This window comes from Capra hircus, chromosome 19 (genome assembly GCF_001704415.2).
Source record: "Capra hircus breed San Clemente chromosome 19, ASM170441v1, whole genome shotgun sequence".
Lineage (NCBI taxonomy): Eukaryota > Metazoa > Chordata > Mammalia > Artiodactyla > Bovidae > Capra > Capra hircus.
Window position 1 is genome coordinate 44,840,287 of NC_030826.1, and position 27,567 is coordinate 44,867,853.

At 44.1% G+C, this 27,567-nt stretch overlaps 2 protein-coding genes and 1 non-coding gene across 4 annotated transcripts; all 3 read right to left on the reverse strand.

Moving 5' to 3' along the window:
- On the reverse strand, positions 138-9,976 carry RDM1 (RAD52 motif containing 1). 2 transcript variants are annotated; one of them, XM_005693955.2, is made up of 7 exons: positions 9,846-9,976; positions 9,283-9,462; positions 6,199-6,321; positions 5,654-5,825; positions 4,869-4,967; positions 1,993-2,078; positions 138-545 (listed from the first exon to the last, which is right to left on the reverse strand). In XM_005693955.2, the coding sequence occupies exons 1-7, from the start codon at positions 9,939-9,941 to the stop codon at positions 453-455; spliced, it is 849 nt and encodes a 282-aa protein (XP_005694012.3). In that variant the 5' UTR covers positions 9,942-9,976; the 3' UTR covers positions 138-452. The 2 variants fall into 2 exon arrangements, with proteins under 2 accessions (XP_005694012.3, XP_013828016.2); XM_013972562.2 differs by lacking the exon at positions 6,199-6,321.
- LYZL6 (lysozyme like 6) lies at positions 11,002-18,870 on the reverse strand. The gene is made up of 5 exons (XM_005693956.2): positions 18,793-18,870; positions 15,536-15,769; positions 14,445-14,603; positions 13,447-13,525; positions 11,002-11,356 (listed from the first exon to the last, which is right to left on the reverse strand). Exons 2-5 carry the CDS (start codon positions 15,672-15,674, stop codon positions 11,287-11,289), a joined length of 447 nt encoding a protein of 148 aa, XP_005694013.1. The 5' UTR covers positions 15,675-15,769; positions 18,793-18,870; the 3' UTR covers positions 11,002-11,286.
- On the reverse strand, positions 24,692-24,764 carry TRNAG-CCC. Its single transcript has one exon. It is a non-coding gene; the product is annotated as a tRNA-Gly (tRNA).

The window sequence follows — 27,567 nt, forward strand, 5'->3', positions numbered from 1 at the left end:
AGCGACCCAGGCCAGTGGGGCGCCGGCGCCGCCCCTGAGCGGGAGCCGAACCGTTATGCGAGCCCACAACGCGCGCGCACCGTTAGCAACCGCGCGCCCCTCCCCCACCCCGCGTCCAGCCCTTTATTTACGACACCTTTAGTTACGCCACCTTTATTAGGTTCGAACCAATCTGCGCCATCTGAGTGCGCCTTTTTCTCAGAGTCACCAGGGCGCAAACCAAGCCATTCTTTCTCTCGCACAGGTGACAGTGACCTCCGGCCGGGCCCTCTCCCCAGCCTCCCCCAGCCCCTCCCGGGCTCTGCGCAACCAGGCAGGATTTGGGCTGCAGACCTAAATGGCCCTGGACGCTGACAGCCCAGGGGTCCGGGGAGGAGTGGAAGGGGATGCGGAGCTTCCCAAGGAAGCCCCAGAGGCCAAGCATTCCGGGCAATTCAGAAGCGCTAGTCCAGCTATGGCACTGTAAACTCTTCCTCCTCAAAGCTGAAGTCTGAGAGGCATTCTTCCTCCCCTTGGCCACACGGCTTCCAGGAAAAGCAGCTGATCTGCAAAATGAGCAGCACTAGTTAGGCTGGCGGGAGGGGAGCACACCTTACAATTTTAAAGTTATTCAAAAATGTTGCTCTTTCCTCTAAACTTTCAGTACCCAAGTCTGGTCATTAATTCACCACTTTGCTGTTAACGGTTACCACCAAATCAGTGATGACTTCAAATTTTCTGTAGGAGAGGCTTTGGGCAAGTGAGCAAGTCATTCTGGGAAAGAATGTCCAACCAAGTGAATGGCCCTTTACATTACCATGGGAAAACTTGCCCCATCCCACCTCGTTTCAACACAGTCATTAATCTAGAAAAAATTGCAGTGTCACAGAGTTCTGCTCTGTGTACACACCTGGAGAAAACACTTAAGATGTTAAAAGTCAGCACGTTTTAGTAATTTTCTTGAAATACTGTAACTAAGCACGCAGTTTACTTTCTTCACAGTCCTTTTAAATAATCTAGTCCCTTTTGTTTGGCAAGACCTCTAACGTTTAAACTCCAAGAGAAAAGAAGCTTCATCTTATTCCCACTGTCCAACCTAATGTTTTTTAAATGGAACTGATTCGAAGATTGGCCTCATTTGGGAACGGATTTGTTTCTATAATCAGGTTTCCAAAATCTTTAACATCAATACCGATTCCTTTCCTCTCTCATTTCATAGGAAGCTAGCCTTCTAAAAGCCCAATCTTGGATACGTTTGAAGTTTCCGTGACTTATTTGATTTAAATTGAATTAAAATAATTATTTTGTGAAGAAAAAACTTTCAAAACTTTTATGTTTTTCAGGACATAACCACCTCTTCTTTCTCTACTTTCTTCTCTTCAAAACAAACTTTGCAACATTGGGGTGGGTTAAATAATCAGAAATCTAGCCCCAAATTAAGTTCTCAGTGACATGAAACACATTTTTTGCTTTTTTTTTTTTAAATCCTATATGCAGTACATTAATGTTTTCTTTTAGAAATTACTTTGACAACTTAATCCCTGATTTGAGGCATTCATATAATTGGTTTACAGAAAGGTCCTTCAGCAAAATATTTCACACAAAATACATATGAGATCTGGGTAAAACACATTATTTGAAAGGCATTAATACATTAATAGTTTTCACACACTGTAGCATAATCACAACAAATTAAAGCCATAATTACTTTGTTCCCAAATGCCCACAATTCTGTTTGAGCGGCGTTCTAAGAGGCCTGTGTCTTCTCCTGTGTCCACAACTGTACAAGTACCTCATGGTCCTCAACCCTGCACTCCAAATTTCAAATAAGGGGTCAGATAGAAGGCTCGGACATCAGGAAAAGTCCTAGAAACTTCCTGCCTCAAAAGCAGTTTCAGAGTTTCACATTTCCCTAAGGATGATGGAGCTGAGCAGACATGCCAAGAATCTTCTGGCTGTTTTGAATTACGGCTACCCTGGCTTTGAATCCCTTGAGTCTTTCTCTCCACATACTTGAATTAAATCCTGTAGCTCCTCTTCGGTTCTAGCATCTGCGACCTCTTCACAGCATCTATACGCAACAGCTATTTTACCACTTTCTGAAATAGAGTTAACAAATATCAATTCAGAAATTTTGTTCCAAAACTTCCTGTGCACAATGGTAGCATCCAATAATTAGATATTCTTTTTATTTCTAAATGCAGAAAACAAGAGCATTTTCCTAGCAGTTCCCTCATGTGACACATATCATTACTATTTGTGAAAAAATATTTAAGAGAAGTATCAATTTTGGTTCAAAAACCTTTATGATCTTAAAAATAAGAACTAAGGAATGATGCAGTAAAAGCTGTGGAAACAAAAATGTTCAATCACAATATGATTAAATAGGAAGTCATTAAGGAGGGGTCAAAGTGAGTTCAAACCGGGGATAGATACCACTGGACTATACAGGAAATGTCTTATTAGAAGCGAGGCAAGTGTCTACTACTTGGGACCAAAATTCTACCAGATACAATGAACAAAGCTTTGGAGAGAGAATTTTACTGGCCTATGTACCTTTTGGACTACACAGCTTCCCTCAAGGCAAACTACAGCCACCAGGCTTTTCCGTTTAAGGAATTTTGAGTGCATATAAGGAACACTATTTGCATATTCAGTTCAGTTCAGTTCAGTCGCTCAGTCATGTCCGACTCTTTGCAACTCCATGAACCGCAGCACGCCAGGCCTCCCTGTCCATCACCAACTCCCAGAGTTCACTCAAACTAACGTCCATCGAGTTGGTGATGCCATCCAGCCATCTCATCCTCCTCTGTCGTCCCCTTCTCCTCTTGCCCCAATCCCTCCCAGCATCAGAGTCTTTTCCAATGAGTCAACTCTTCGCATGAGGTGGCCAAAGTACTGGAGTTTCAGCTTTAGCATCATTCCTTCCAAAGAACACCCAGGACTGATCTCGTTTAGAATGGACTGGTTGGATCTCCTTGCAGTCCAAGGGACTCTCAAGAGTCTTCTCCAACACCACAGTTCAAAAGCATCAATTCTTTGGCACTCAGCTTTCTTTAGAGTCCTACTCTATATCCATACATGACTACTGGAAAAACCATAGCCTTGACTAGACGGACCTTTGTTGGCAAAGTAATGTCTCTGCTTTCGAATATGCTATCTAGGCTGGTCATAACTTTCCTTCCAAGGAGTAAGCGTCTTTTAATTTCATGGCTGCAATCACCATCTGCAGTGATTTTGGAGCCCCCAAAAATAAAGTCTGACACTGTTTCCACTGTTTCCCCATCTATTTCCCAAGAAGTGATGGGACCAGATGCCATGATCTTGGTTTTCTGAATGTTGAGCTTTAAACCAACTTTTTCACTCTCCTCTTTCACTTTCATCAAGAGGCTCTTTAGTTCCTCTTTACTTTCTGCCATAAGGGTGGTGTCATCGGTTTATCTGAGGTTATTGGTATTTCTCCTGGCAATCTTGATTCCAGCTTGTGCTTCTTCCAGCCCAGCGTTTCTCATGATGTACTCTGCATATAAGTTAAATAAGCAGGGTGACAATATATAGCCTTGATGTACTCCTTTTCCTATTTGGAACCAGTCTGTTGTTCCATGTCCAGTTCTAACTCTAACCCCTGAGCTATGGAGCCAACTGCATTTGCATATTAGGGATAGGCAAACAACCTAGACAGTTAGTTTGGTTCTCAAAGGTTGTTACTGGAATTGGCAGTTCATGGAGTTTCTGCCTGGTGATCAGGGAAGTCAAACTTCACTGGAACGACTGCCCAGGTTGGAAGGCTGACACCAGTCCAAGGCCAACTCTGACAAGCAAATAAGGTCTCTGACAACTTAGCTAGCATTTCTCAGTCCCTAAGCCTGCAGGGCCATGAAACAGGGGAGCAATTCTGTTCCAGGGATCCACCAACCATGAAGTTTCCTTTGGGCACAGCCTGTGACATTCTCACCCTATATAACTCAATAGGGTACATAATCAAGCTATTCAATAGCATGATCACACTCAAGGCTCACAAAAATGTATATAAGAATCGTATTCACCCAATATATCAGAAATGAAAACTGAAATTGAGTCCAAAAACATAATGTAATCAACTCTTCAATAAAACAACAATAATAATAACAGTCAAAACATTTTGTCTGCTTACTATGTTCCAGGCATGGTTCTAAGACTTACATTCATCATCTTATTTACTCTTAGAATATACCCCCACAAGGTAAGCTGAAATACTAACCCTACTTATAGATCAAGAAATTGCAGCTTAGAGATATTTAATACCTTCAAATCTCTCTGGCTAGAAAACCTAAAATTGCAACAACAAAAAAGTCTAAGAGACAAAGTCAGGACTCAAACACAGGTGTCCAAGGCTTATAGTCACTATACTATTCTGTATGATAAGTCAGCCATCGAGAAAGAAGAACCGGGTCAAACACTTTCTATATGAACTGAGGCAAGTCAGTCTACATCTAAACAGTGGGGACAATAATATTTGTGTCATTTTTCTCATAAATGCCACAAAGAACAAATTTGAGACTGTTGCTGTGAAAGCATTTGGTAAATGAAAGAATATGTAGTGTTGTATTTATTTTTAAACATTCTTTTTTTTTACTTTTTATTTATCTATTTACTTGGCTGTGCCAGGTCTTAGCTGTGACATGCAGAATCTTTAGTTGTGGCATGTGGGAGCCACATGCTACTTCGCTGATGAGGGATCAAACCCAGGCCCCCTGTATTGGGAGCACAGAGTCTTAGCCACTAGACCACCAGGGAAATCCCTATGTAGTGTTTTAGATAACCATTATTTTCATCTAATTAACTTTTCAAATAAGTTTAATTGCTCATTGAAACTGAAGTACTTTAAGGACAATCAAAAAAAGTCTTACCTAAAACCACAATCTGCAGTTTCTGGAATGCATCTGTCATAGCCTTCTGAATAGCAAGCTTCTGGGTTTTTTTCCTTTTCATAAGGAGTGATAATGGCCCTAAATCCAACCAAAACAAATGAATTTAAAATGCTTATCTGGATAACTGATTTATAGGTTGTATGTTTAAAAATTTAAAAATGCACCTGTGATTCTTAGATATTATCTTATTCTTAGATCATTATCAATCACCCTTAGTGATTAAGGATGAACACAACACTAGGGTTGTGAGACAGATGCTCTGGCCTCTCTCCAGGCATCTTTCAGGTGGATGGTGGGGCCTCCTCCACTCCCTTGGCTAACAGCCCTGCTTCTGACTGAAGCCCCAGTGCCAAGGGAATCCATACCAGTGGGAATCCCCTTTCCAGGGATCTACATTTGACTTTCTCCACTCAAGCCCCTCCATAGGAGGCAAACGACTGAACCTTTACACAAGAGTTTATTGAAATCTTTAGACAATGATTTTGTTGGGATAACTGAAAGCCACAAGAGATTTGAAGGACTATTTTAGCAGAAAACACATTATTAACCAAAAATGGAAAAAAAAAAAAAAAAAACACCTTAATTTTCCCTCCTCCTTGGCAGTCAGTCAGTTCTAAAACTCTGAAGTTTAAGGTCCTGTCAGGTATTGCCTAAGTTAAAAACCTATGTGGCAAAGGAGAAAAACTCTGCCCAGGACTTCAGCTGCTTGGCAAAGGTGATGATGTATCTGAAAAGGCGAGTTTCAGAAAAAAAGGAAAACAGACCTTCTTCCAAGTTATCCAAAGGTTCCTCAGCCATGCCAACTCCTGGACTTCTGCACTCGTAGGATGGCAACACCACCTCTAAAGCACAGAAGAACTTCAGGCTTTGCCTCTGAAGAGGTGCCACAATATCTTCATTCTCCCTTTCTTCTTCAGGGTCAGAAAGATCCTGAAGCTGTTAGGATTTTGAATTAAAGATTATACTTCAAAATATTCTGTTCTGAAAACTAAAAAACTCCCATCAATCCCAGTTAATAGTTGAGGTGTCCTATAGCTTCAAAATCAAGTGAGATTTGCAAATGAATTACTAGGTACAGAGAACTACTTTTTATTATACATCACACAAATACTGGAGAAAATTATGGACACCACCATTTAAGTCACTGAGATGATCAACAAGTTCTAGGTGGCATGTCCATGCTCAGATACTTCCATGAGGAAGTCTTTCCCATCTCCTCCCTGTAGCCTAGTTCTAGCTTTCTTTCTAAAGTGTAGGAGTTCAATGTTGAAAGGGGCCTGGTTGGTCAAAGAAAATCTACAGAGTTTACCTTAATGATCCTTTTTGACCATCCATTGAAACCAAAGTAGTAATTTGCCAATTCTTGGCATCTGGAGCTGTTTAGGGCAAGGGCGTTGTGTTGAACCGCCTTATGTTGGGTGCCAAGACGAATCTAAAGACATAAGAAACCTAAAAATATCACAATCTGACATAGACTTATTTTGGATATACCTGTTTGTCAATACCAGTTTCACATTGCTGTGTTGTTTAGTGGCCGAGTTGTGTCCAACTCTTGTGACCCCACAGACTGTAGCCTTCCAAGTTCCTCTGTCCATAGGATTTCCCAGGCAAGAATACTGGAGTGGGTTGCCATTTCCTCCTCTGGGGGATCTTCCCACCCAGGGAGTTAACCTGTGTCTCCTGAATTGCAGGCAGATTCTTTATCCCTGAGCCACCTGGGAAACCCCAACCAATTTCAGAGTGATTGTAAAGATTATATATGACATTTTAAGTAATGAGTTCACAGTGAGCCCTAAATAAGTGTTCTTTATTATTTTTAATAAGTCAGTACTTTTCTGCATCATTTTCAGAACCACTGATTCATCAGGTTTCCCTGACCTCTGGTGGTGAAAGTGATGATGAAAGCAACCAAGGAAGCCCAGCAGAAGCCTATTCTAGGGTGTGAGTAAGAAAAGGAAGGAAACTTTTAGTCATCTTATCCCCATCTTATCCTGCTTGAGAATATGACCTGAAGGGGAGATAAAGTGGACTGGCCACTGAAGTAGGACCTTAATCTGTAGCATCCCCTCCCCAAGTTACTAACCCCTGTTAGAAGAGGGAATACACATACCTCCATAAATTTTATAAGTAACCAAAAGACTTAGAGGTTCATCTACATTGACAAACTTCTTTGAGAGTATAAATATTTCCAGCATTAACTCTCCAAATAACTTACACAGTATCACATTACTGTGGATTTTTTATATCACTAGCACTTTGTTAAATGTCTATTTCCATTTTAAACAGGGTATAGTATTTAAATATATTAATAAAAATTCAAATAAAGTCAAAGCATTATTAATTCTTTATTGCTCTGTCTGTGGATCTTCCTCTATCACTAGTTTATGAACTTCTTAAGTGCTGGAAGGAACCATATCTTGTTACCAGGAACAAACATAATTCTTGGCATATAATAGAGGACTGAGGGTCTGTTGACTCAGTGAACAAATGAAAGAATGAGTAAATAAGAAAATGAAATTACTTTCTCCAACTGAAGCTGCCTGCTGGGAAGGAGAAATGAAGACTAATTTTTAAATGTTGAGTGTCTTGTGGGAGGCTAGGCCCTGTATGCTACTACTGCTAAGTCACTTCAGTCGTGTCCAACTCTGAGCCACCCCATAGAAGGCAGCCCACCAGGCTCTGCTGTCCCTGGGATTCTCTAGGCAAGAACACTGGAGTGGGTTGCCATTTCCTTTTGCATGAAAGCGAATCTAATGCATGAAAGTGAAAAGTGAAAGTGAAGTCCCTCAGTCGTGTCTGACTCTTCGTGACCCCATGGACTGAAGCCTAGCAGGCTTCTCCTTCCACGGGATTTTCCAAGCAAAAGAACTGGAGTGGGTTGCCATTGCCTTCTCCAAGGCCCTGTATGGTGAGTCATAATTCAGCTGTCCTGGACAATGAGAAAGCTTCAGAAGAGCTCTGAGCATAGTAGAGTCTACATCTCAGATAACCTTGCCACAGTTCTCACTGGCAAACAACATATGATTAAACTAGGAAACAATTGGGAGGGGGGTAAAAACTCAAGGTTCTGCATTACATAAAGAAATCTAATATGAATGCCGTTTTCTCTCAACTATATAGTGACTTATAGAATATTTCCTTCATTTCTCTATCAGTGATGGGTTTTATGGTGTGTAAATCTCAAAACCTAAGCTTACGGAATGGTCTTAATGTTCAGTATAAGAAAAAGAGCTCATTACTCACAACTGATACCAAGTAATTGTTTCATAATCTTTCCAGTAATATCGAAGTGGGTATATGAAATGGTCGCAGCCAGTAGCAGGAAGATCATAGTCTCCAAATTAAAGAATGTCTGACAGGAAATCATTTCAGTCATAGGGAGGAGAGCCCAGATTGAAGAGGGTGTGAAACAGGGTACAAAAGTGGGAAGTACTGTACCTAGAGTCACGTCTGAGGAGAGTTCTCAGATTCCATCAAGGTTAAACCAGTGAGAAGAGAAATATGGGTAAGAATAGGCAGCAAGGTCAGTGGGAAGTAGCCAGATCAAAAAACCAACCAGAGGGACTTCCCTGGTGATCCAGTGGTTAAGACTCCACCATGCAAAGCAGGGAATGTGGGTTCAATCCTTGGTCAGGGAATTAAGATCCCACATGCCCCGGTGCCACAACTAAGACTCGACCCAGCCAAATAAATATTTTTAAAAAGAAGAAGCCAACCAGAGGAGACATACAGTTATAAAGTGAAAGGCTTGGGAAATCTAAGCCTTACTCACTTATTCAGAGGAACTGAAAAAATCCTTGGAAAAGGAATGGTGGCTGAATGGAGGCATATAGTGACATGTTCATTCTGGGGCTCTGGCAAAGTAAAACTGGCTGGCATGTTACTATGGAGCCTATTATTAGAATAATCATGCACTAAAGAATATTTTAACCATTTTCTGGAAACTGAAGGGAGTTCTGAATAGGCAGTTTGAAAATGATGATGATGATGTTAAAGCATCCTTTATGTTACAACTGACTAAAGACTTTGTCAAGCTCACACATTTAAAATTCATATAAAATGATAAAGAACTCTTGTGAAGATTTCTTAAATTAAGGGGCAGCATAAAATGACATGGGGTTTAACATCAATAAGTTTGAATTTGACCTCTAGTTTCCATATTTATTGTCATGAACCTTAAGTAAGTCAGTTAACCATCCTGAGTTCGAGTTTCTTTGAAAAAGAAGAGAAAAGAAATGGGGGTGGGGGGAAGAAATGGGGAGCTGTGGGCGGTAAGTGGAGCAATGCATCTGAAAGCATTCTGTAAAGCAGAGTGCTTTACAAACGTTGGCCTATTCGTTTTAAATTCAGCACTTCATCCCAGCGGGGCGAGGAATTTCACATTTGGACCCACCTTCACTGGAGATTTCTGGAAAAGCTGCTTCTGGTCGCATGCCATTTGGGCTCTGTGAGCATCCCTCGCTGAATAAAACTTGACGATGGCATAAAATCCAGGACCGGCCACTGCTGCGTTTGGGAAGACTCGGACCGAATACAGAAGGCCGAACTGGGAGAAGACTGTGAACAGAGAATGCTGTAGGGTGGTCCCACGCTAAGTAAGAGCAGGAAATTTCAAGCCCAGGAAACCAAATTGCCCATTCCCTTATATTCTCCCCAGCCCTTCGCCACAGGCAACGGTGGTGAGCCTCCAACTCCAAACACTTCTCATTTCACAAACAAGTTTCCCTCTGAACTCCTAAGCTTCGAGAAGCATTAGGAGGCAGTGTGAGGCCTGCTGGGAACTATCTCTCAAAAATCTGTAAGGACGAGTTGACTGCTCCGGTCGGCTCTAGAACTAAGATTCCTCTCAGCGAAGACCACAGGCGGGCTAGGTGCTGAAGCAGGGCCCCGGGGCTCCCAATTACTAGGCAGCGAGGCGACTTTCTCCATCCCTCCCTCCACCTCGGCCTGGCTCACTTGCAAGGCCTCGGCCGTGGGTCCAGAGCTCAGTTCCCAAACAAGCAAGGTTTTGTCACTCCCTGTGGGAACCGCAAAAGGTACCAACTCCGCCATCCTACCGTCACCGCGCGTGCGCGGCTCGGGAGAAAGCCGCACTGCGCCTGCGCACGGCGCGCCCGCGCTTTTTTAAAAGGAGCGCGTGAGGGGGCGGGGCCAGCTCTGGGGGAGTGAGACGAGGGCGGTGCTCGCGCCTTTCCTTCGCCCCGCCCGCTCCTGGCGGGTCTCCGCCTCTAGTTCCCCTTCCGCAGCTGCGTCGCCGGGAGACCTTGGAATTTAGTGTTAGAGTACTAAGTGAAAGTGAAAGTGAAGTCGCGCAGTCGTATCCGATTGTTTGCGACCCCCAAGGACAGTAGCCTACGAGGCTCCGCCGTCTAGGGGATTTTCCAGGCAAGAATACTAGAGTGGGCTGCCATTTCCTTCTCCAGGGGACCTTTCCAACCCAGGAATCGAACCCGCGTCTCTTGCATTGCAGACAGACGCTTTACCGTCTGAGCTACCAGGGAAGCCCAGAGTACTAGGTTTAGCAGTAAATACCCACTGAACTTTAAAATTTTAGATGTCCCGACTCTGTGGGAAATGACCACCAAAGATGCAACACTTGGACCTAAGAGTGTTTGTTTTCTTGAGTTTTAAATTATGCAAATCAAGGTATAACTTACTAAAGCCATCAACAGTCTAGTTTGAAATCCTTAAAAAGCTGGTTTCTAGCCCATTTTCCTAAAGTACCCCCAAATCACCTGCCATATTTCTACACCCCTACCATGACTTTCTCCACTTCAATATATCAGAACTTTAGCCTCACTCATTACCTACTTCTGAGCTCTTTTACTTCAAAAATAGTTGACTTTAGAGAAATAACTTGGATCTTGATACTGTTTCAAACCAATAACTACAGATTTTTTTATCCATTTCATTATTCTTGCATTCATAGTATGTGTCCATTTATTCATTGTATCCATTGTTCACAGATGTCTTTGCTTCTGCAGCTGGATTAGGAACACCACACTAACAATAGTTACCATTTATCATCCTTCTTCTAGTACCTAGCACACACTCATAATCTATTAGGTACTCAAATATAGGTGGAATTAATCATGAATAAATTAACACATTCTTTGCACAAGGAATGGTTTAATAATTCCAAAAAAAAGAGAGAAGCTTCTTTCATCGTGGTCTTCTTGGTTTGCAAATGACAGTCAGGAACCAGGGACCTGGGCCTGGATGGGAACAAGGAGGAAGCCCTAGAAAACCATTTATTCCTGGGGCTCTGGTCAGTTTTATTTGTAAATGGGAAGGGAAGAAAATAACATGAAGTGGAGGCAAGAGGAAGAAGAACTGAAGAATTCCCGAGTGAGGAGAAGAGTTCTGGAATGGCTCCACCACAGGCCTGCTCCCTGCCTCATGCCAGGTGACAGCCTGTCATCCAGTAGGAGAGGGGCCGGCCGGCACAGTGCAACCTCCACTTTACCCTGTGAAGAGAAAGAAGAGTGGTTCTTGCTTCCTACTTGGCAGCTGCTTCTTAACACATGACCCAGCGTTACGTGAGTACTCCATACAGAGCAACGCCCAGAAACCCCTTCATTCCCAGCTCTCTACTGGGTCCTCCTGTGGCCCATCTGATTCTTCCTTTAATTTCTGTCATCCATAGTGTTTGCTCTTTCCCCCTACTTAGTATACTTCCACATTTTCAAATCCTCAACTCCTTCTGAAGGGGGAGCACTTTTTTACAGGGCTTACTAAAAAATAAATAAATAAATAGTAACTTACAGAGTTACTAAAAAAAAAAAAAAATCCCAGGTGTAACTATTGACTTTCCCTTCAGAAAGGGTCAGCCCTAACAGTCATCAATGCCCCCTACTCTCTCCCTCTCTCTATTTTTTGGTAAAGTTGCTATGTGCATTCATTAAAAAAAAAAATTATTTATTTGGCTGTGCTGGGTCTTAGTTGCGGCATGTGGGATCCAGTTCCCTGACGAGGGATCGAACCTGGGCCCCCTGCTTTGGGAGTGTGGAGTCTTAGCCACTGGACCATGAGGGAAGCCCCAGTGCCCCTTATTTTGCATGGTGTTTTTGGAGCATGCAGGCTTCCCTGGTGGCTCAGGTGATAAGGAATCTGCCTGCAATGCAGGAGACCCAGGTTTGATCCCAAGGTAGGGAGGATCCCCTGGAGAAGGGAATGGCAAACCACTCTAGTATTCTTGCTTGGAGAATTCCACGGACAGAGGAACCTGGCGGGCTACAGTGCATGGGGTTGCAAAGAGTCGGACATGGCTAACACTTCACTTCACTTTGGAGCATGCAAGGCACTTAACTCCTGTTTTCAGTTTCTGGTAGAGGCAGCCATTTACATTGTTTATATATCCAGTTCGAGGCTTAGAAATGTTAAATAATCAACTCAACATCCACCATAGTTAAGCTGGATCTGCAACACTCATCCAGCTGATGAACAATACTTTTTTTTTTTATAGAAATGTTGCTGCCAGTTATGGAGAGAGGGTCCCATGGCAGCCATATTTATGTTGCTTAATTGCTTCCATCCCGCAGTCCATGGGGTTGCTGAGGGTCGGACATGACTGAGCGACTTCACTTTCATGCATTGGAGAAGAACATGGCAACCCACTCCAGTGTTCTTGCCTGGAGAATCCCAGGGACGGGGGAGCCTGGTGGGCTGCCGTCTATGGGGTCACACAGAGTCGGACACGACTGAAGTGACTTAGCAGCAACAGCAGCAGCTACAGCTGAATGGAGCTGGGTCACCAGGTCCAAGCTGAACCCAACAGATCCTCTATCTGGATTAGGACTAAGCCTTGCGGGTCTCTGTGGTCATTTAGGACATTAGCCCATACATTCAGGGCAGACATAGTGTTTTCTGGTGGACTGTAGATTAGAGAAAGCTGGTCTGCAGAGGGAGTAGTGAGGCCAAGGCACCGAGAGAAGCAAAAACCTGCCACAGAAAGTCCCCAGCCCTGCTTCCATCCCTTTCCTGAGGCCTAACTGCACCCCTCGTGTGGGCCCAGCAAGACACCTTGTCCTCTCAGCCTAAATCCACCACCCCCCCCAACACACCCCTACTCCCAGCTAGCTAAAGTCATTCTGTTACTGCAACCAAAAGAGTTTTGCTGAATATAGCATCAAAGAAAGAGCTAGATAGATCCCTGCTGCTGCTACTGCTGCTAAGTCGCTTCAGTCGTGTCCGACTCTGTGCGACCCCACAGACAGCAGCCCACCAGGCTCCCCGTCCCTGGGATTCTCCAGGCAAGAACACTGGAGTGGGTTGCCATTTCCTTCTCCAATGCATGAAGGGGAAAAGAGAAAGTGAAGTTGCTCAGTCATGTCTGACTCTTAGCGACCCCATGGACCAGGCTCCTCCAGCCATGGGATTTTCCAGGCAAGAGTACTGGAGTGGGGTGCCTATCCCAGGTGCTACTGAGTCAGAGTTCCTGCCACAGCCCCCATTTTTCTAGACTGTAGAGAAAGTCCTGACCTACTGTCCCCTTCTCTGTCACCACATCTTTCTTAAGGCTCTGCCCACTAACTTCGTCCCAAAGTGACCTCCTCACCAGTTCTTCATCCCCCCCGCTCCGGACACAATCTTTTTTGCACAGTTGATAATTGCGAGAAGATTGGGGCTCAGCAGTTCTGAAAGAAAAGGAGAAAGAGAATATCCATGAAAGTGCCGGGGACAGTCCCAAAGACTGGCTGTTCCTGCAAGGCACCTCCCACCCAGAGGCTGAGAACTTCCAGTGGAGGCATGGCCTCCTTCTCAGAGGCCCATCTGGGCATCCATACAATGGCTGGTGGAGGTTGGGGGTGGCTGGGGAGTAGGGGCAGGAGGGTCAGGAGGACAGAGATTTGGGTCTGTTTACTGCCATACTCCCTAGTGGATGGTGGTTCACCCCAAGTGTGGAGGTTTCTAGGGAAAGAAAAAGCCAAAACAGGCTGCACAGAGAGCAAGGTGAAGTCCTGCCAAGGAAGTGAGGCTCTTCAGGTGAAGAGCCAAGGGCCATTCATCAGAGTTCAAAGGAGGAGATGAGGTCTCCTCCTCATCACAGTCATGGACCTGTGGAATCTTCTGGACTAGCCCTGAGGTGGGGACTTTGCACTTGACCTTCGGTCAGACCATTAGCCAAGGACAGCACTGCTTGCTGACAAGAGCTGAGCCTTCAGGGCCATCAGTGTGGCATTTGGCACTGGTTCTATGAGCCTCAGTTTGCTCATCTGTAAAGTGGGGATTGTATTAGTCTCTATCACATAGCAAGTTGGGTAAAATGAGCCATGTGTGCAAAGTACTGAGTATGTAATACACTCAATAAATGTTGGCTGCTGCACTGCTCTGCTCTACTGACTGTGCAGAGCCTTTGTGGATCCTGAGAGCACCCTGCAGAACCTCCTGTGGGCATCCAGGGACACAGTCACACCCCCTGCTCAGTAAAGGAATTCGCTGATTCCTTGAGCCATCCTTCTGGGGGCGTTCCCGGGCTGTGCATGGGAAGGGAAGTCCCGTGAGTAGAGCCTGGTCACCTCTCTCACCTCTCCCACCCTGGGGCCCCTGCCAGACCTTGACAGTCCACTTGGCAGTTGTTTTCCGTGTGACTCTGGTAATCGTTGCACCAGTAGTGGCTGTTGATCTGGAAGATGCCATAGTCAAAGCTGCCATCTGTGTTTTCATTTACCTTTGTTATGTTGAAATCACTCTCTACGAAAGCCAGGCACAGCCCTTAGAACGGGGAGAAGAGGGTTTTCAGAGGGGGTGGCCAAGCTGAGGGAGAAGGAAGACGGAGGAGAAAGGGATGAGGAATCAGAAGAAAGGAACAAGGACTGAGAGGCTAGATGGGGCTGGCAGGCCGGAAACATCCATCAGCTTCTCCTCTCGTTTTTCAGTCCGTTCAGCCAGCCACCCAGCAGTACAACCACTCATGCATCCCTCTGTCCATCCAGCCTTTCTGCACTTAATGATCACCTACTGTGTGCTAGAAGCTGTGCAAAGCTCAGGGAGGGACATTTAGCTGGGTCAAATGCAGATGCTGCCTTCAAGGAGCCTATAGAGTAAGAATGAAACTATGGACCTAAAAAACCCACAAGGCAAAATAAAAGGAGAGAGTGTTGTAAGGCAGATATGCACAAATTCAGGGCCAAAAGGAGCTATCTCTATTGTGGAGCGGGATAAAGCCTTTGCACTGGCTGTTCGCTCTGCCTGGAATGCTCTTCCCCCAGACGTCTGGGGGACTGGATCCTTTTCTCTATTCAGCACTTCTCAAAGTCACCTCCTCAGAGAGGCCTTCCTTGACTTCGCCTTCTACAACAGTGTCTCCCATCACTCCCCCTGACTTATTCTTCTGCATAGCATTATCACCACCAGGAGGCACTTCATATATTTGTATGTTTCTTGCTGCCTCTTCTCCTAGGATGTGAATACTGTAAGAGAAGGAGCTATGTTGAAGTCTGCACCCCCAGCACCTAAAATCATTCCTGGGACATAGTAAGTGCTCAGTTAATAATGGTTGAACAAATATGGAATGTTGGGAAAGCCTTCTTGGAGAGGGCTGCTTTGTTCACTTGACTTTGAAAAAAACAAGAGAAGAAAGAAAGATGGCCACCAAGGGCACGACCATGGGAAGAGGGAGGAGGGAGTGAGAAAATGTCACTCACAGTCAGTCAGGGAGTAGCCCTCAAACCCATCCAAGTCCTCCTGGTGCAGCACCTTGGCCAAGTCACAGCGGCCGATGAGGCTGGCTTGATCCACAGCAACGAGGCAGCTGACCAAGGAGATGAGCAGTGGGCTTGTCATCCTTGGAGGGGAGGAGGCACGGTGGAGGGTGAGCGGCGCAGGCCCTGCGGGTCCTGGAGTCTCCCAGACTGCCTGCTGGTCTTCTCTCGGGGAATCTGGAGAGGGCAGCCAAATGTCTTCACTCACTCACTGCTCCCCTCCTGGCTATTTCTCTTTCCTTTCATGTATTATTCTGTAAATACTTTGTTTTTTTTCGGTCTCCTCTTTGGTTTTTTATTCCCAATTTAAAATTAACAGTGCTGGGGCATGTCAAATAGACACGTGAGCTGGCCTAAAGGGGTACCCACTAGCCAAATCTGGAATAACATTTTTGAGGTAACAACTTTACTGAGATATAATTGACAATATATAATTCATACACTATACACTTAATTCAGTTAAAGTGTGTAATTCAATCATTTTCAGATAGCAGAAAATCATTTTCAGAATGCAGTACTGTGTGACTCTCACCACAGTCAACTTGATGCTGTTTTCATCAACCCCAAAAGAAACCTCATATCCATTAGTTGTGACCCTCTGTTCCACTTCCCTCCAGACTCTGGCAACCACTAACCTACTTTCTGGGCTTCCCAGGTGGAGCTAGGTGACTTAGCATGCACGCATGCAATCTGCTCTTTATTTCTATAGATTTTCCTGTTCTGAGCATTTCATAGACATGAAGTCATACACTATCTGGTCTGTTGCATTTGATATCTTTCACTTAATGTTTTCAAGGTTCATCCATGTCATAGAATGTACCAGTATTTATTCCTTTTTCATGGCTGAATACCCTTGAAGGGTGGCCCACTCCAGTATACTTGCCTGGAGAATCCCGTGGACGGAGGATCCTGGCAGGGCTACCATCAGTCCATGGGGTCACAAGAGTTGGGCATGACTGAGTGGCTAAACCATGGCTGAATAATACTACATTGTAGGGATATATCACAATTTGTTTATGTATTCATCAGTTTATGGACATTTGAGTTGTTTCTATTTTTTGGTTGTTGGGGAATAGAGCTCCTGTGAACATTCATGTACAAGTTTTTGTGTGGACAAATATTTCCATTCCTATGGATATATACCAAACAGTGGAATTGCTGCATCACATGGTGACTTAAAGTTTAAACTTTTGAGGAATTGCTAAACTTCCAAAGTGGCTGTACCAATTTACATTCCAATCAACCATGTATGAAGATTCCAGCTTCTCCACATCCTCACCAATACAGTTATTAACTGTCTTTTTGAGCAAAGCTGTCCTAATGGGTGTGAAGTGGTATCACATTGTGGTTTTGATTTGCCTTTGCCTGATGGCTAATAATGTTGATTGTCTTTTCACATGCTAATTGGCCATTTGTATGACTGGCAAAATGTCTTTTCATATCCTTTGCCCACTTTTTCAGCTGGGTTTTTTGTCTTTTCATTATTGAGTTGTAAGTGTTCTTTATATACTCTGAACCTTATCAGATATGTAATTTGCAAATATTTCCCCATATTCTATGGGTCACTTTTCACTCTCTTGATGGTATTTCTTTGAAACACAAAAGTTTTAAATTTTGATGAAGACCAATTTATGTGTTTTTTTCTTTTGTTGCATGTGTTTTGGTATCATATCTGTATCATATCTGTGAAACCAATGAATAACGGTTTCCATGATAATCTAGAACAGTTTGGCCATCAAAATAAATGATGATAGTTATTATCTGTGATAACCTTCACTCTATCAAATGATGATAACCCATTGAGTGAGACAGGAATCCATGAGTTCATAACAGTAATAGATAGACAAATAGGTACTTAATGGGGATCAAGGCCGGGGGGGGGCTCTTTCTGGCAAGAAAATGCTGACTGATAAATGTGTAGGTAAGCATGAAGCTGAAAATCACCATCCTGAAACCATCATAGATTGATCTGAGCAAGAAAGAATCAACAGTGGGTGCATTTAGAGGGAGTGGGAAGCTTAGTGAAGAACTGAGTATGTTCATGGTCCTAACGTGTCTCCCCACAGACTGCATCTTAGTTGCATGAGAAAAACAGTAGCAATACAGTGGAGAAACCAGACAGCATTTTGACTTCAGTCATATTGAGTGAAGTAAGTCAGAGAAGGGGAAATATCTTATGATATCCGTTATACGCAGAATCTAAAAAGAAATGATAAAAATGAACTTATTTACAAAACAGATACAGCTCACAGACTTAGAGAAAGAACTTACGGTTACCAGGGGGGAAGGATGGTGGGGGGGCGGGGGGTGCGGAAAGGGATAGTTAGGGAAGTTGAGATGAACATATACATACATATACACTGCTCTATTTAAAACAGATAACCAACAAAGGCCTACTGAATAGCACAGGGAACTCTGCTCAATGTAATACACAAGAGGGGAATTTGGGGGAGAATGGATACATGTCCCTTTGCTGGAAATGGAGAAGGAGGAAGGGAAAACGTCTTGCCCTGTGATCATACTGCTGCTGTCTTGTTTAGACCCTAAGTCGTGTTCAACTCTTTGCAACCCCGTGGACTTAGCCCATCAGGCTCCTTCATCCATGGGATTTCCCAGGCAAGAATACTGGAGTGGCTTGTCGTTTCTCCTCCAGGGGATCTTCCTGACTCAGGAATAGAACCCATGCCTCCTGCATTGGCAGGCGGACTCTAGACCACTACACCACCTAGGAAGCCTCGCGTCTGTGGGGGGGTTTCCTTAACTAGGTGTATGTTCCTGAAGGTTCCTCCATCCACTGGCTTCATGAGTCTGGAAGTTTCTTGGACAAGATGGCTACCCTGACAGTCTGTCTCCTCACGAATGTTTTATTCTATCTCCTGAGACTCATTCCTTAGCAACCTGAGCTTGGGACCATTCTTTTGCTTCTCTCTCCCACACTACAGTTGCCAGATTTAGTAAATAAAATCACAGCATGTCCTGTTACGTTAGAATTTCAAACGAACAATGGTTATTTTTTTAGTATAAGTGCGTCTCATTCAACCTTACTTGGCCCTGACTCAGTAGGATCCTTCAGAGACAGATATCACTGAGCCTTGGAAAGCAGGGAGCTCCATCTCTGCCCCTGAAAGCCCCTCTTGGGGTTCTCCAGGGAAGATGGTGGTTCGGGCAGGTACACCCCAACCTCCCCTCCTGAAGCTTACCTCTCACCTATCCCTTGCTGACCCCAGGTCCCAGCCTGCCCAGGGCTTTCCGTGAGAATCTATAGAACAATGCCTTTTGGGTGGGAGCCTCCTCTTCCTCACGGACTATCCTTTAGCCCCGCCCAGCTCACTGCTCTCCATGTTCTAAAGAAGATGGGAGCCCTCAGTCACCCCCGCCTTCTGGAACCCCAGTTCTGTGATGTCATCACTCTCCTGGAAATACTCTGGTCTTAACCTTGCAAACTGGCTCAGTCTTGAGGCAGAAGCGGCAGATGGGCCTGGAGGGATTGGTGACAGCTGTGATGAGGACCACTGGTGGGACAGGGTAGAGAGGGCGCATTGTTTCGTCTGACCACCTCCCTTCCCTCTGGGCACAGTAACACCTTTGAGGGAACTCCTTCCCCCATGGGTTTTAGGCAGTCTGCTGGTCACAGATCCCTGCTCTCCAGGTGAGAGGGTTTATTCGTGCCCCAACCCGTGTATCTTGAACTGAAACTAAGTGGTGAGGCTCAGCTTCTCACAGGAAGCCTTCAGGTGTGGGGCCTGAGGCTGCTTGGAATCTCATGGATACAGCCCATCTGAGCGAATAAGCCTCCTTGAACAGGGAGCAGAGTCCAGACTGGACTCTTGTCCAGCATCCACCACTTCTGCAGCCTAAACTCACTTTTGCCCTTACTGCAACCCTGTGATTCAATAAATGTCCTTTCTTGTATAAACACATTTGAGTTGCGTTTCTGTCACCCATACAACCAAAAGAGACCTGCTTAGTACAGGTAGGATGGAGTTAACCATCCATGGAATGGTGACCTGACAACCTGTCACCTCCCCATGAAGGACACACATCTTAGTGTCATTTATCACCAAGGAAGTCTAGGAGACATTTCCACCAACTATAGCAAAAAGGAAGGGCTTCCCAGGTCGAGCTAGTGGCTTAAAAAAAAAAAAAAATCCACTTGCTTGCTAATGTAGGAAACATAAGACACAGGTTCGATCCTTGGGTTGGGAAGATCCCCTGGAGGAGGCCATGGCAATCCACTCCAGTATTCTTGCCTGGAGAATCCCATGGACAGAGGAGCCTGGCAGGCTACAGTCCATGGGGTTGCAAAGAGTCAGGCATGACTGAAGCAACTTAGCAGCAGAAGCATAGCAAAAAGGAGGCAAGAGAAACTTCTGTTGCTGATGCTCACTTCACCCTTGATACAGGGTGACAGAGTCTACCAGAAAGGAAGTAGGAGGAGTTTTCTAAGTGGGCAGTGATGCCCTGTACCCTCCGCCTCTGGACTCGTCTCCCTAGCGGGGCAGCAGCGCATTGCGTCTTAGGATGTAAAGACAGCAGAAGCTCTGTTGTTCAGTTGCTCAGTCGTGTCCGACTCTTTTCGACCCCATGGACTGCAGCACACCAGGCTTCCCTGTCCTTCACCATCTCCTGGAGCTTGCTCAAAGTCATGTCCATTGAGTCAGTGATGCCATCCAACCATCTCATCCTCTATCATCCCCTTCTCCTCCTGCCTTCAATCTTTCCCAGCATCAGAGTCTTTTCTAATGAGTCAGCTCTTTGCATCAGGTGGCCAAAGTTTTGGAGCTTCAGCATCAGTCCTTCCAATGAATATTCGGGAGTGACTTTCTTTAGGATTGACTGGTTTGATCTCCTTGCAGTCCAAGGGACTCTCAAGAATCTTCTCCAGCACCACATCTTGAAAGCATCAATTCTGAAGCTCTGGTGGAGGTTGTACCCTGGGAGGAGGGCATTCTCTGGCTATCACTTTATGCAGTACCATTTGTGGCCAAAACGGGTGACCCAGATAACTTCAGATGATCCAAGTAACTTCACCTGTGCAGAATTAGAGCCCTGGGTGACAGGAAAGGCTTCCATAGTCCAGGACCACATGCTGGGAATTGGACCTGCAGGCGAGGGTCTCCTTGCAGCATGAAGTCTTAGAGGAAATGATGGCAGCACTCACAAGGGGACCATAGGGACCCTCCAGCCCCACTCACCCCCAACCATGGCAACCATGAGCCCTGGATGGATTCCTACCCATTCAAGGAACTGGCACATCCAACCTGGGACCCATGAATAAAGTCTGAAAGTAGTAGCCTGGGGCAAGAAGACATGGTCTCCACGTATCACTTGTCTAAATAAACATGCTCAAGTTATAAATCAAGCGACTTCACTTTCACTTTTCACTTTCATGCACTGGAGAAGGAAATGGCAACCCACTCCAGTGTTCTTGCCTGGAGAATCCCAGGGACGGGGGAGCCTGGTGGGCTGCCATCTATGGGGTCGCACAGAGTTGGACACGACTGAAGCGACTTAGCAGCAGTAGCAGCAGCAACAAGCTATTAAATAAAATATTTTCTATCCTCATATTCTGACAAACATTCCTTTAAAAGAATAAAATTTTAAAATGTGTATAAAGCTGTGTGTGTGTGTGTGCTCAGTTGGGTCTGAGTCTGCGGATCCAGGGACTGTAGCCCCCAGGCTCCTCTGTCCATGGAATTTTCCAGGCAAGAATACTGGAGTGGATTGCTATTTCCTACTCCAGAGGATCTTCCTGACCCAGGGCTTAAACCATGTCTCTTGCACCTCATGCATTAGAAGGCGAATTCTTTACCACTAACGTTGCCTGGGAAGCCCATACGAAGCTATGGCTTATATTAATATATGACTGAAAGTTAGCAAAATGTCAAAGATCAATGAATTTAATTTTTATTCCACATGTCTGGAGGCTGTGCTAATGGACTAATAATGTTGGGGTGAATAATAAGTGTATACATAATTCATAAAGGATTAAAATCTTTCATGAAATTTATTTTCTTATCTTCCTTTCAGCACAAACACTAGTTATATTACTATGATCAACTTTTAAATATATTTAAGAATTAAAAGCATAATTATATTCAAAGTATGTGACTTTAAATATATTTTCATCAAAAATATAAATTTATGTAGAAAATGTACTAATTTTTTCTGTTTTCCAAAAAGTTCGTTTCTTTAAAATATTAAAAAGTATCTAGTAATTTGCAAGTCAAGGGCTTTCCTGGCGGCTCTGTGGTAGAGAAGCCACCTGCCAATGCAGGAGACACGGGTTCGATCCCTGGTCCGGGAAGATCCCACATGCTATGGAGCAGCTAAGCCTGTGCACCACGACTTCTGAGCCTGCGCTCTGCAGCCTGGGAGCTGCAACTACTGAGCCGTGTGCCACAACTAGTGAACCCCCCACACCCTAGAGCCTGTGCTCCCCAACAAGAGAAGCCACCGCAATGAGGAGTCTGTGCATTGCAACCAGAGAGTAGCCCCCGCTTGCTGAGACTACAGAAAAGGCCGAGCAATAACAAAGACCCAGCACAGTAAAAATAAATAAATAAAATTATTTTCTTAAAAGTCAAAATACAAATTAGAATGACTGTATATTAAATTTTTATAACAAAATTACAGAGATCCATTTTATTTCACTCTTTGAAAGTTTAACTACACTTTACTAAGTAACTTTGAATTTTAAAATTTAACTTAAATAAAATTGTAATTGTAATTTAATTTAATTATAATTGTAATTTAAACCTCAAAGTAACTTTTCAAATTAAAATGTCAAAATTCACAAGTCTAGCATTTAATGTCCATCTTGTTGTCAATGTAAAGAATTAGTATTATATTATGTCTAAAGTTTAGACATATATGAAAACGTAAGAGTAATGTGTAATGTGAGTTTTGCAATATTACAAACATTTCCTCAGCTTTTTACAGCTGAGGTAAAAATTGTACTAATTCATGGATACTTCCAGAACCAAGAATAGGAACACAAAAATAAGAAACTGTACACTCAGCACTACTAGCAAATGATATCTCATTGTGTTCAAATCTATTGCCTTCAGGCTACCTCGGAGGGAAGCTCTGAAGAGTTACTTTATTAGTCTTTTCTCTTACCTAAACACTTTTTGCTCAAAGCCTCAATAGTGCCTAGCAAGAGCCCAAACATAAAACAGGAGCTATATTGTAACATTCACCAAAACATAAAACAGGAGCTATATTGTAACATTCAATAAAGCCTTAAAAATGGTCCCTATAAAAATATGTTAAAAAAGGCTGTCATCACAGAGTTGGAAGTCCTCCAAATCCTGAGCAGAAAGGCATGTGGAAAACAATGAGACTGAAAAGGATGGAAAGGATGGATGTGGATGACAAAGATCAGAGACAAACTGGGAAAAGACAACAGAGCTGAAAAAGGTGAGTTTGCAGACCTGACATGAAAAGGCAGTCACCAGTGAGACACAGTCAAACCAGACGTTCATAACCGAATTTTAAAATTTATTTATTTGTGTATTTTTGTTTGTGCTGTCCTCACTGCGTGTGTGGGCTTTCTCTAGTCGCAGCGAGTTGGGGCTGCTCTCTGGTTGTGGGGTGTGGGTTTCTCGAGCAGGTGGCTTCTCTTGTGGAGCACAGGCTTTAGGTACATGGGCTTCAGCAGCTGCCCTGTGGCATGTGGAATCTTCCCAGACTAGGGATCAAACCTGTGTACCCTGCATTGGCAGACCGATTCTTATCCACTGGACCAACAGGGAAGTCCAAGACTGAGTTTTTTATTTTTAGGCTGTACTTTACCCCCACAGAAAAGTATACCTTCTCAAACACTTCAGGAATAGTTACAAAACTGATTATAAACTAGGCTAAAACGATTACCTCAAATTGTCCCAAAAGGAGGAATTGTATCAGCTCCATACTCTGGCTACAATTTAAAAACCTCAATTTCTTATAACTTTAAAAGACACAGACACACAGACACTTTCTCCCCTGCATAATTATTGGGTCATTGGCAAATTATGAATAAAATCTAGAGTAACAGCTTTCTAAAATGAAAATGACATTAATATATCGTGTCTGAAATTTATTTAGAAGTAAATTCATAGTCTTAACTGCTTTTATTCAAGTAAAATAAATTTGAGTGTTTGACTTAAGAAGTTAGAAAAATTAGAAGCAAAACTTTCCCAAGGAAAACAGAAGGAAGCAAAGCATAAGAATAAAAGCATAATATATTTAATTGAGGGATTCCCTAGTGGCTCAGATGGTAAAGAATCTGTCTGCAATGCAGTAGACCTGGGTTTGGTCCCTGGGTGGGGAAGATCCCCTGGAGAAGGGAATGGCTACTCACTCCAGTGTTCTTGCCTGGAGAATTCCATGGACAGAGGAGCCTGGAGAGATACAGTTCATGGGATCACAAAGAGTCGGACACGACTGAGTGACTAACACTTTTACACTTTCATATCGAATCAGATTCAGGGGAAATGTTGGGTGACAAGTTAAAAATGGAGTTAAGAAACAGCAACGAGAGAACGTGCGTATCTTGTGTCCCACTTTGGACTTTGGATTCTTCTCTGCGGCACTACTGCGGTGTAAGCTAAATTCTTCAAAGTTTCTGGAGTGAACTCCTTGCAAGGACAGGTCACTCTGAAGCTACAGGTCACCACAAAACTCAGTAGGTTGATTATCCAAGAAGGTAGAATAACTGAAGGTTCTAAAGCTTTGTTACTTCAAAATCATTGCCAAACATTTTCTCTCATAAAATCATGTTCTGACTCAAGAAGGCCTCCAGTGGGACAGAGGTACCGTTGCCGGAGGCTGGCCTTGAGAGCATGGGTAGCAGAAGGAGACTTCCGTTTCTGCTCAGGAAAGTGCTAAGGAAGCTTCTAGATTGCACTGTAAAACACAAGATGAATCAAATACATGCCTTAAAAAAAATCAAGTACGGACCTCAGTGAGCTCATAAGCTGGAGTAATTAACATTTCTTTACTTACTTGGCTACACCGGGTCTTAGTTGTGGTATGATGGATCTTTGATCTTCTTTTCAGCATGTGGGTTCTTTTCAGTTGTGGCATGCAAACTTAATTGCGGCTTGTGGAATCTAGTTCCCTGACCAGGGATTGAACCTGGGCCACCTACATTGGGAATGTGGCGTCTTAGCCACTGGACCACCAGGGAGGTCCCTGAGTAATTAATAGACTGGAGAAAATTCCACAGTGGTCCACACCGAACACACCAATCACATAATTCAAAAAGTAACATGCCACCCTAATGATCAGTCCTCTGAGAAATGAATCCACTGAACTAAAATCTGCCTGTGTCCACCTTCTCTGCTCAATCTCAGCGCCCATGTGTGATCCACACAGCATGTACCCTCCTGTATGGAGTGGCCTTTGGAGCCAAACCAGCCAAAGTTTCTGGCAAAGAACTGGGCTCATGTTATTTCATGTATAGGTAAAGCCTGGGACCACATCATTGCATGTTTTACTATTCTCATGAATGAGCATCTACTTGGGACTTATCTATTATTTTATTACTTTCCTTCTGTTTCTTTTCTATATGATAGTTAGGGCATAATGCTGCTTTTTAAATTTACCATCACTCTGAATGGATAAACACGTCAATGAAAAGAAAACTATTGGTTAATTCGTTGAATGGATAAATGTCAAAATAATTATGCTGAGTAAAAGAAGCCAGACCAAAAAAAGTATATACTGATTTCATTTATAGAAAACTCTCAAAAATGTGGACTAATCTATATATATTTTTTAATTCTAGAAAGCATGGGGGGAATTTCCTGGTGGTTCAGTGTTTAGGGCTCCACGCTTCCACTGCAGGGAGCAAAGGTTTGATCTCTGGTCAGGGAACTAAGATCCCACATGCCTTGTGGCATGGTCAAAAAGATAAATAAATAAAAACTTTTAAAAATTATAGAAAGCAGGAAGCAATCATTAGTTGCTTGGGGACAGGGGGTAGAAAGGGGGACAAGGAAATTTGGGGGGAGTGATGGAGATGTTTACCATCTCAATTGTGATGATGGGCATGGAAATTCACACAAATCAAAAATTATCAAATTGCACCCTACAAATATGTCATTTATTAGCATCAAAGACTTAGCAGGCTACAGTCCATGGGGTCACAAAGAGTCGGACACGACTGAGCGACTAAGCACAGCACAGCACAGCACATCACTGACTCAACAGACATGAATCTGAGCAAACTCTGAGAGAGGGTGAAGGACACGAAAGCCTGGCATGCTGCAGTCCATGGGGTCACAAAGAATCGGACGTGACTTAGCGACTGAACAAAAACCTCAAATAAAGTGCTTAAAATCTTTAAAAACTATTATCATTATACAAAATGTATTTTATGATGAAGGAGTTATGGGTCTGTCATGGTTGAAACCCCCAGCATCAGGAAAATTCAGAAATGGGGGAAAATTTTTCCCACACTCCGATTTTCAGGCCAACTCTCTGTGCAAGTTACCCAGTGGCCACTAGGGGCCAGCAACGACCCATGTACAGGAAGTGAGGCTGCAGGGGTACCAAGTTAATTGATTGATTCATTAATCAATCCATGGGGTCCTAAAGAGTCTGACATGACTGAGAAACTGAACAACAACAACAAAAATTATTTATTAGCTGTACTTTTTCTTTTGTATTAGCTGCATATTCTCAATACATCTCAGGAACTGGCTGCTGTCTGCCCCCTGGGGAAGGTACAGCACGCATTGGTCCTGCTGTAGATGTCCAGAGAGCAGCCAGCCTGTCAGGTACAGGGTGGGAGCCACAGGTAAGAGGATGAGAGGGAAGAGGGAAGTGGCAGGGCTCACTCTAGGAAAGCAATTGGAGCAGCAGGCTGTATGCCACTCTGGCCAGCACAACATGCAGGCAGCATGGATAGGGAGCACCAGCAGGTTGCAGGGTTCAACCATTCAGGTGGGACTGGGGCAGAACTCCAGTGCCCAGGGGGAGAAAGGCAGGACCCTCATCCTCATAGTGGGCAGGTGACCAAGGCTAGAACTCAGGCCAAGGATCAAACTCAGAAGCCCCGGGATTTACCTGGTGGTTCGCTGGCTAAGACTCTGCACTCCCAATGCAGGGGGCGGGGGTTCGATCCCTGGTCGAGGAATTAAAACCCACATGCCGCAACTAAGACCTGGCACAGCCAAGTAAATCAATAACAAGTATATATATTTGTTTAATCAGAAGCACTGAGTGTTAGCTAGGCTTAAATTGGGGTTGAGAGGAATGGAAAACGCCAAGTATCACTGGCTCAAACAGAGTAGAAGCTCATTTCTCTCTCATGTTAAGAGACCCCCAGGGAGTCAGTCTACTACCAAGAGGGTGCCCCATAGTGCAAAGGAGATGAAAGAGAGAGAGGCTCTAGTTTCCCCTGTCTTGTTCTCCTATCTTCAGTCATGACTTTGCTCCTTGGCCCAAAATGGCTGCTAGGACTCAGCCTTTCCTTGCCATATTCCAGGTAACAAGAAAGGAGAAATACAGTCTCCTTTTTTAGGGCATTTCCTAGAATTATGCAGACTACTTCACTTACATTCTATTGGCCAGAACCAGACCTAGCGGCAAATGACAATGGGAAATACAATCTTAGTTTCACACATTCACGGATGGGCCCAACTAAAAATCAGACAGTCTATAAGTGAAAATCAGAGAACATGTTTCAGGGACTCAAATTATGATATAAGGCAGAAGTGAGCAGGGGGCTCACCCTTAGACCCAGGTGCTAGGCTGTAGCTGTTTCCATGTCTGCTGCCCTAGGTCCCAGGGCTTGGGTGGAATGGGGTCACATGAATTCAGGTGCGGGGAGGGAGGAGGTGTTGAGCCCAGCCACAGGGCCTCACTGTCCCTGAGTACCTCCCGCTGCAGCAACAGTGGGCCTTTGTCAGCTAAGTGCAGCATCAGCCCTGGAAGAATTGTCTGCTCATTGTCAAGGACAGGCACAGACTCAAAGGCCAATAACT

What these genes read in the sequence shown, in the direction of transcription:
- RDM1 (XM_005693955.2), bottom strand. Translation starts at nt 9,941, where the DNA reads ATGGCGGAGTTGGTACCTTTTGCGGTTCCCACAGGGAGTGACAAAACC. An exon ending in TCCAGAAATCTCCAGTGAAG is followed by an intron (nt 6,322 to 9,282) that starts GTGGGTCCAAAT and finishes TTATGTCTTTAG; the next exon opens with ATTCGTCTTGGCACCCAACA. An exon ending in ACTGCAGATTGTGGTTTTAG is followed by an intron (nt 2,079 to 4,868) that starts GTAAGACTTTTT and finishes ACTCTATTTCAG; the next exon opens with AAAGTGGTAAAATAGCTGTT.
- LYZL6 (XM_005693956.2), bottom strand. Translation starts at nt 15,674, where the DNA reads ATGACAAGCCCACTGCTCATCTCCTTGGTCAGCTGCCTCGTTGCTGTG. An exon ending in CTGCCAAGTGGACTGTCAAG is followed by an intron (nt 13,526 to 14,444) that starts GTCTGGCAGGGG and finishes CTTTTCTTTCAG; the next exon opens with AACTGCTGAGCCCCAATCTT. An exon ending in GCGGGGGGGATGAAGAACTG is followed by an intron (nt 11,357 to 13,446) that starts GTGAGGAGGTCA and finishes TTCTCTTCACAG; the next exon opens with GGTAAAGTGGAGGTTGCACT.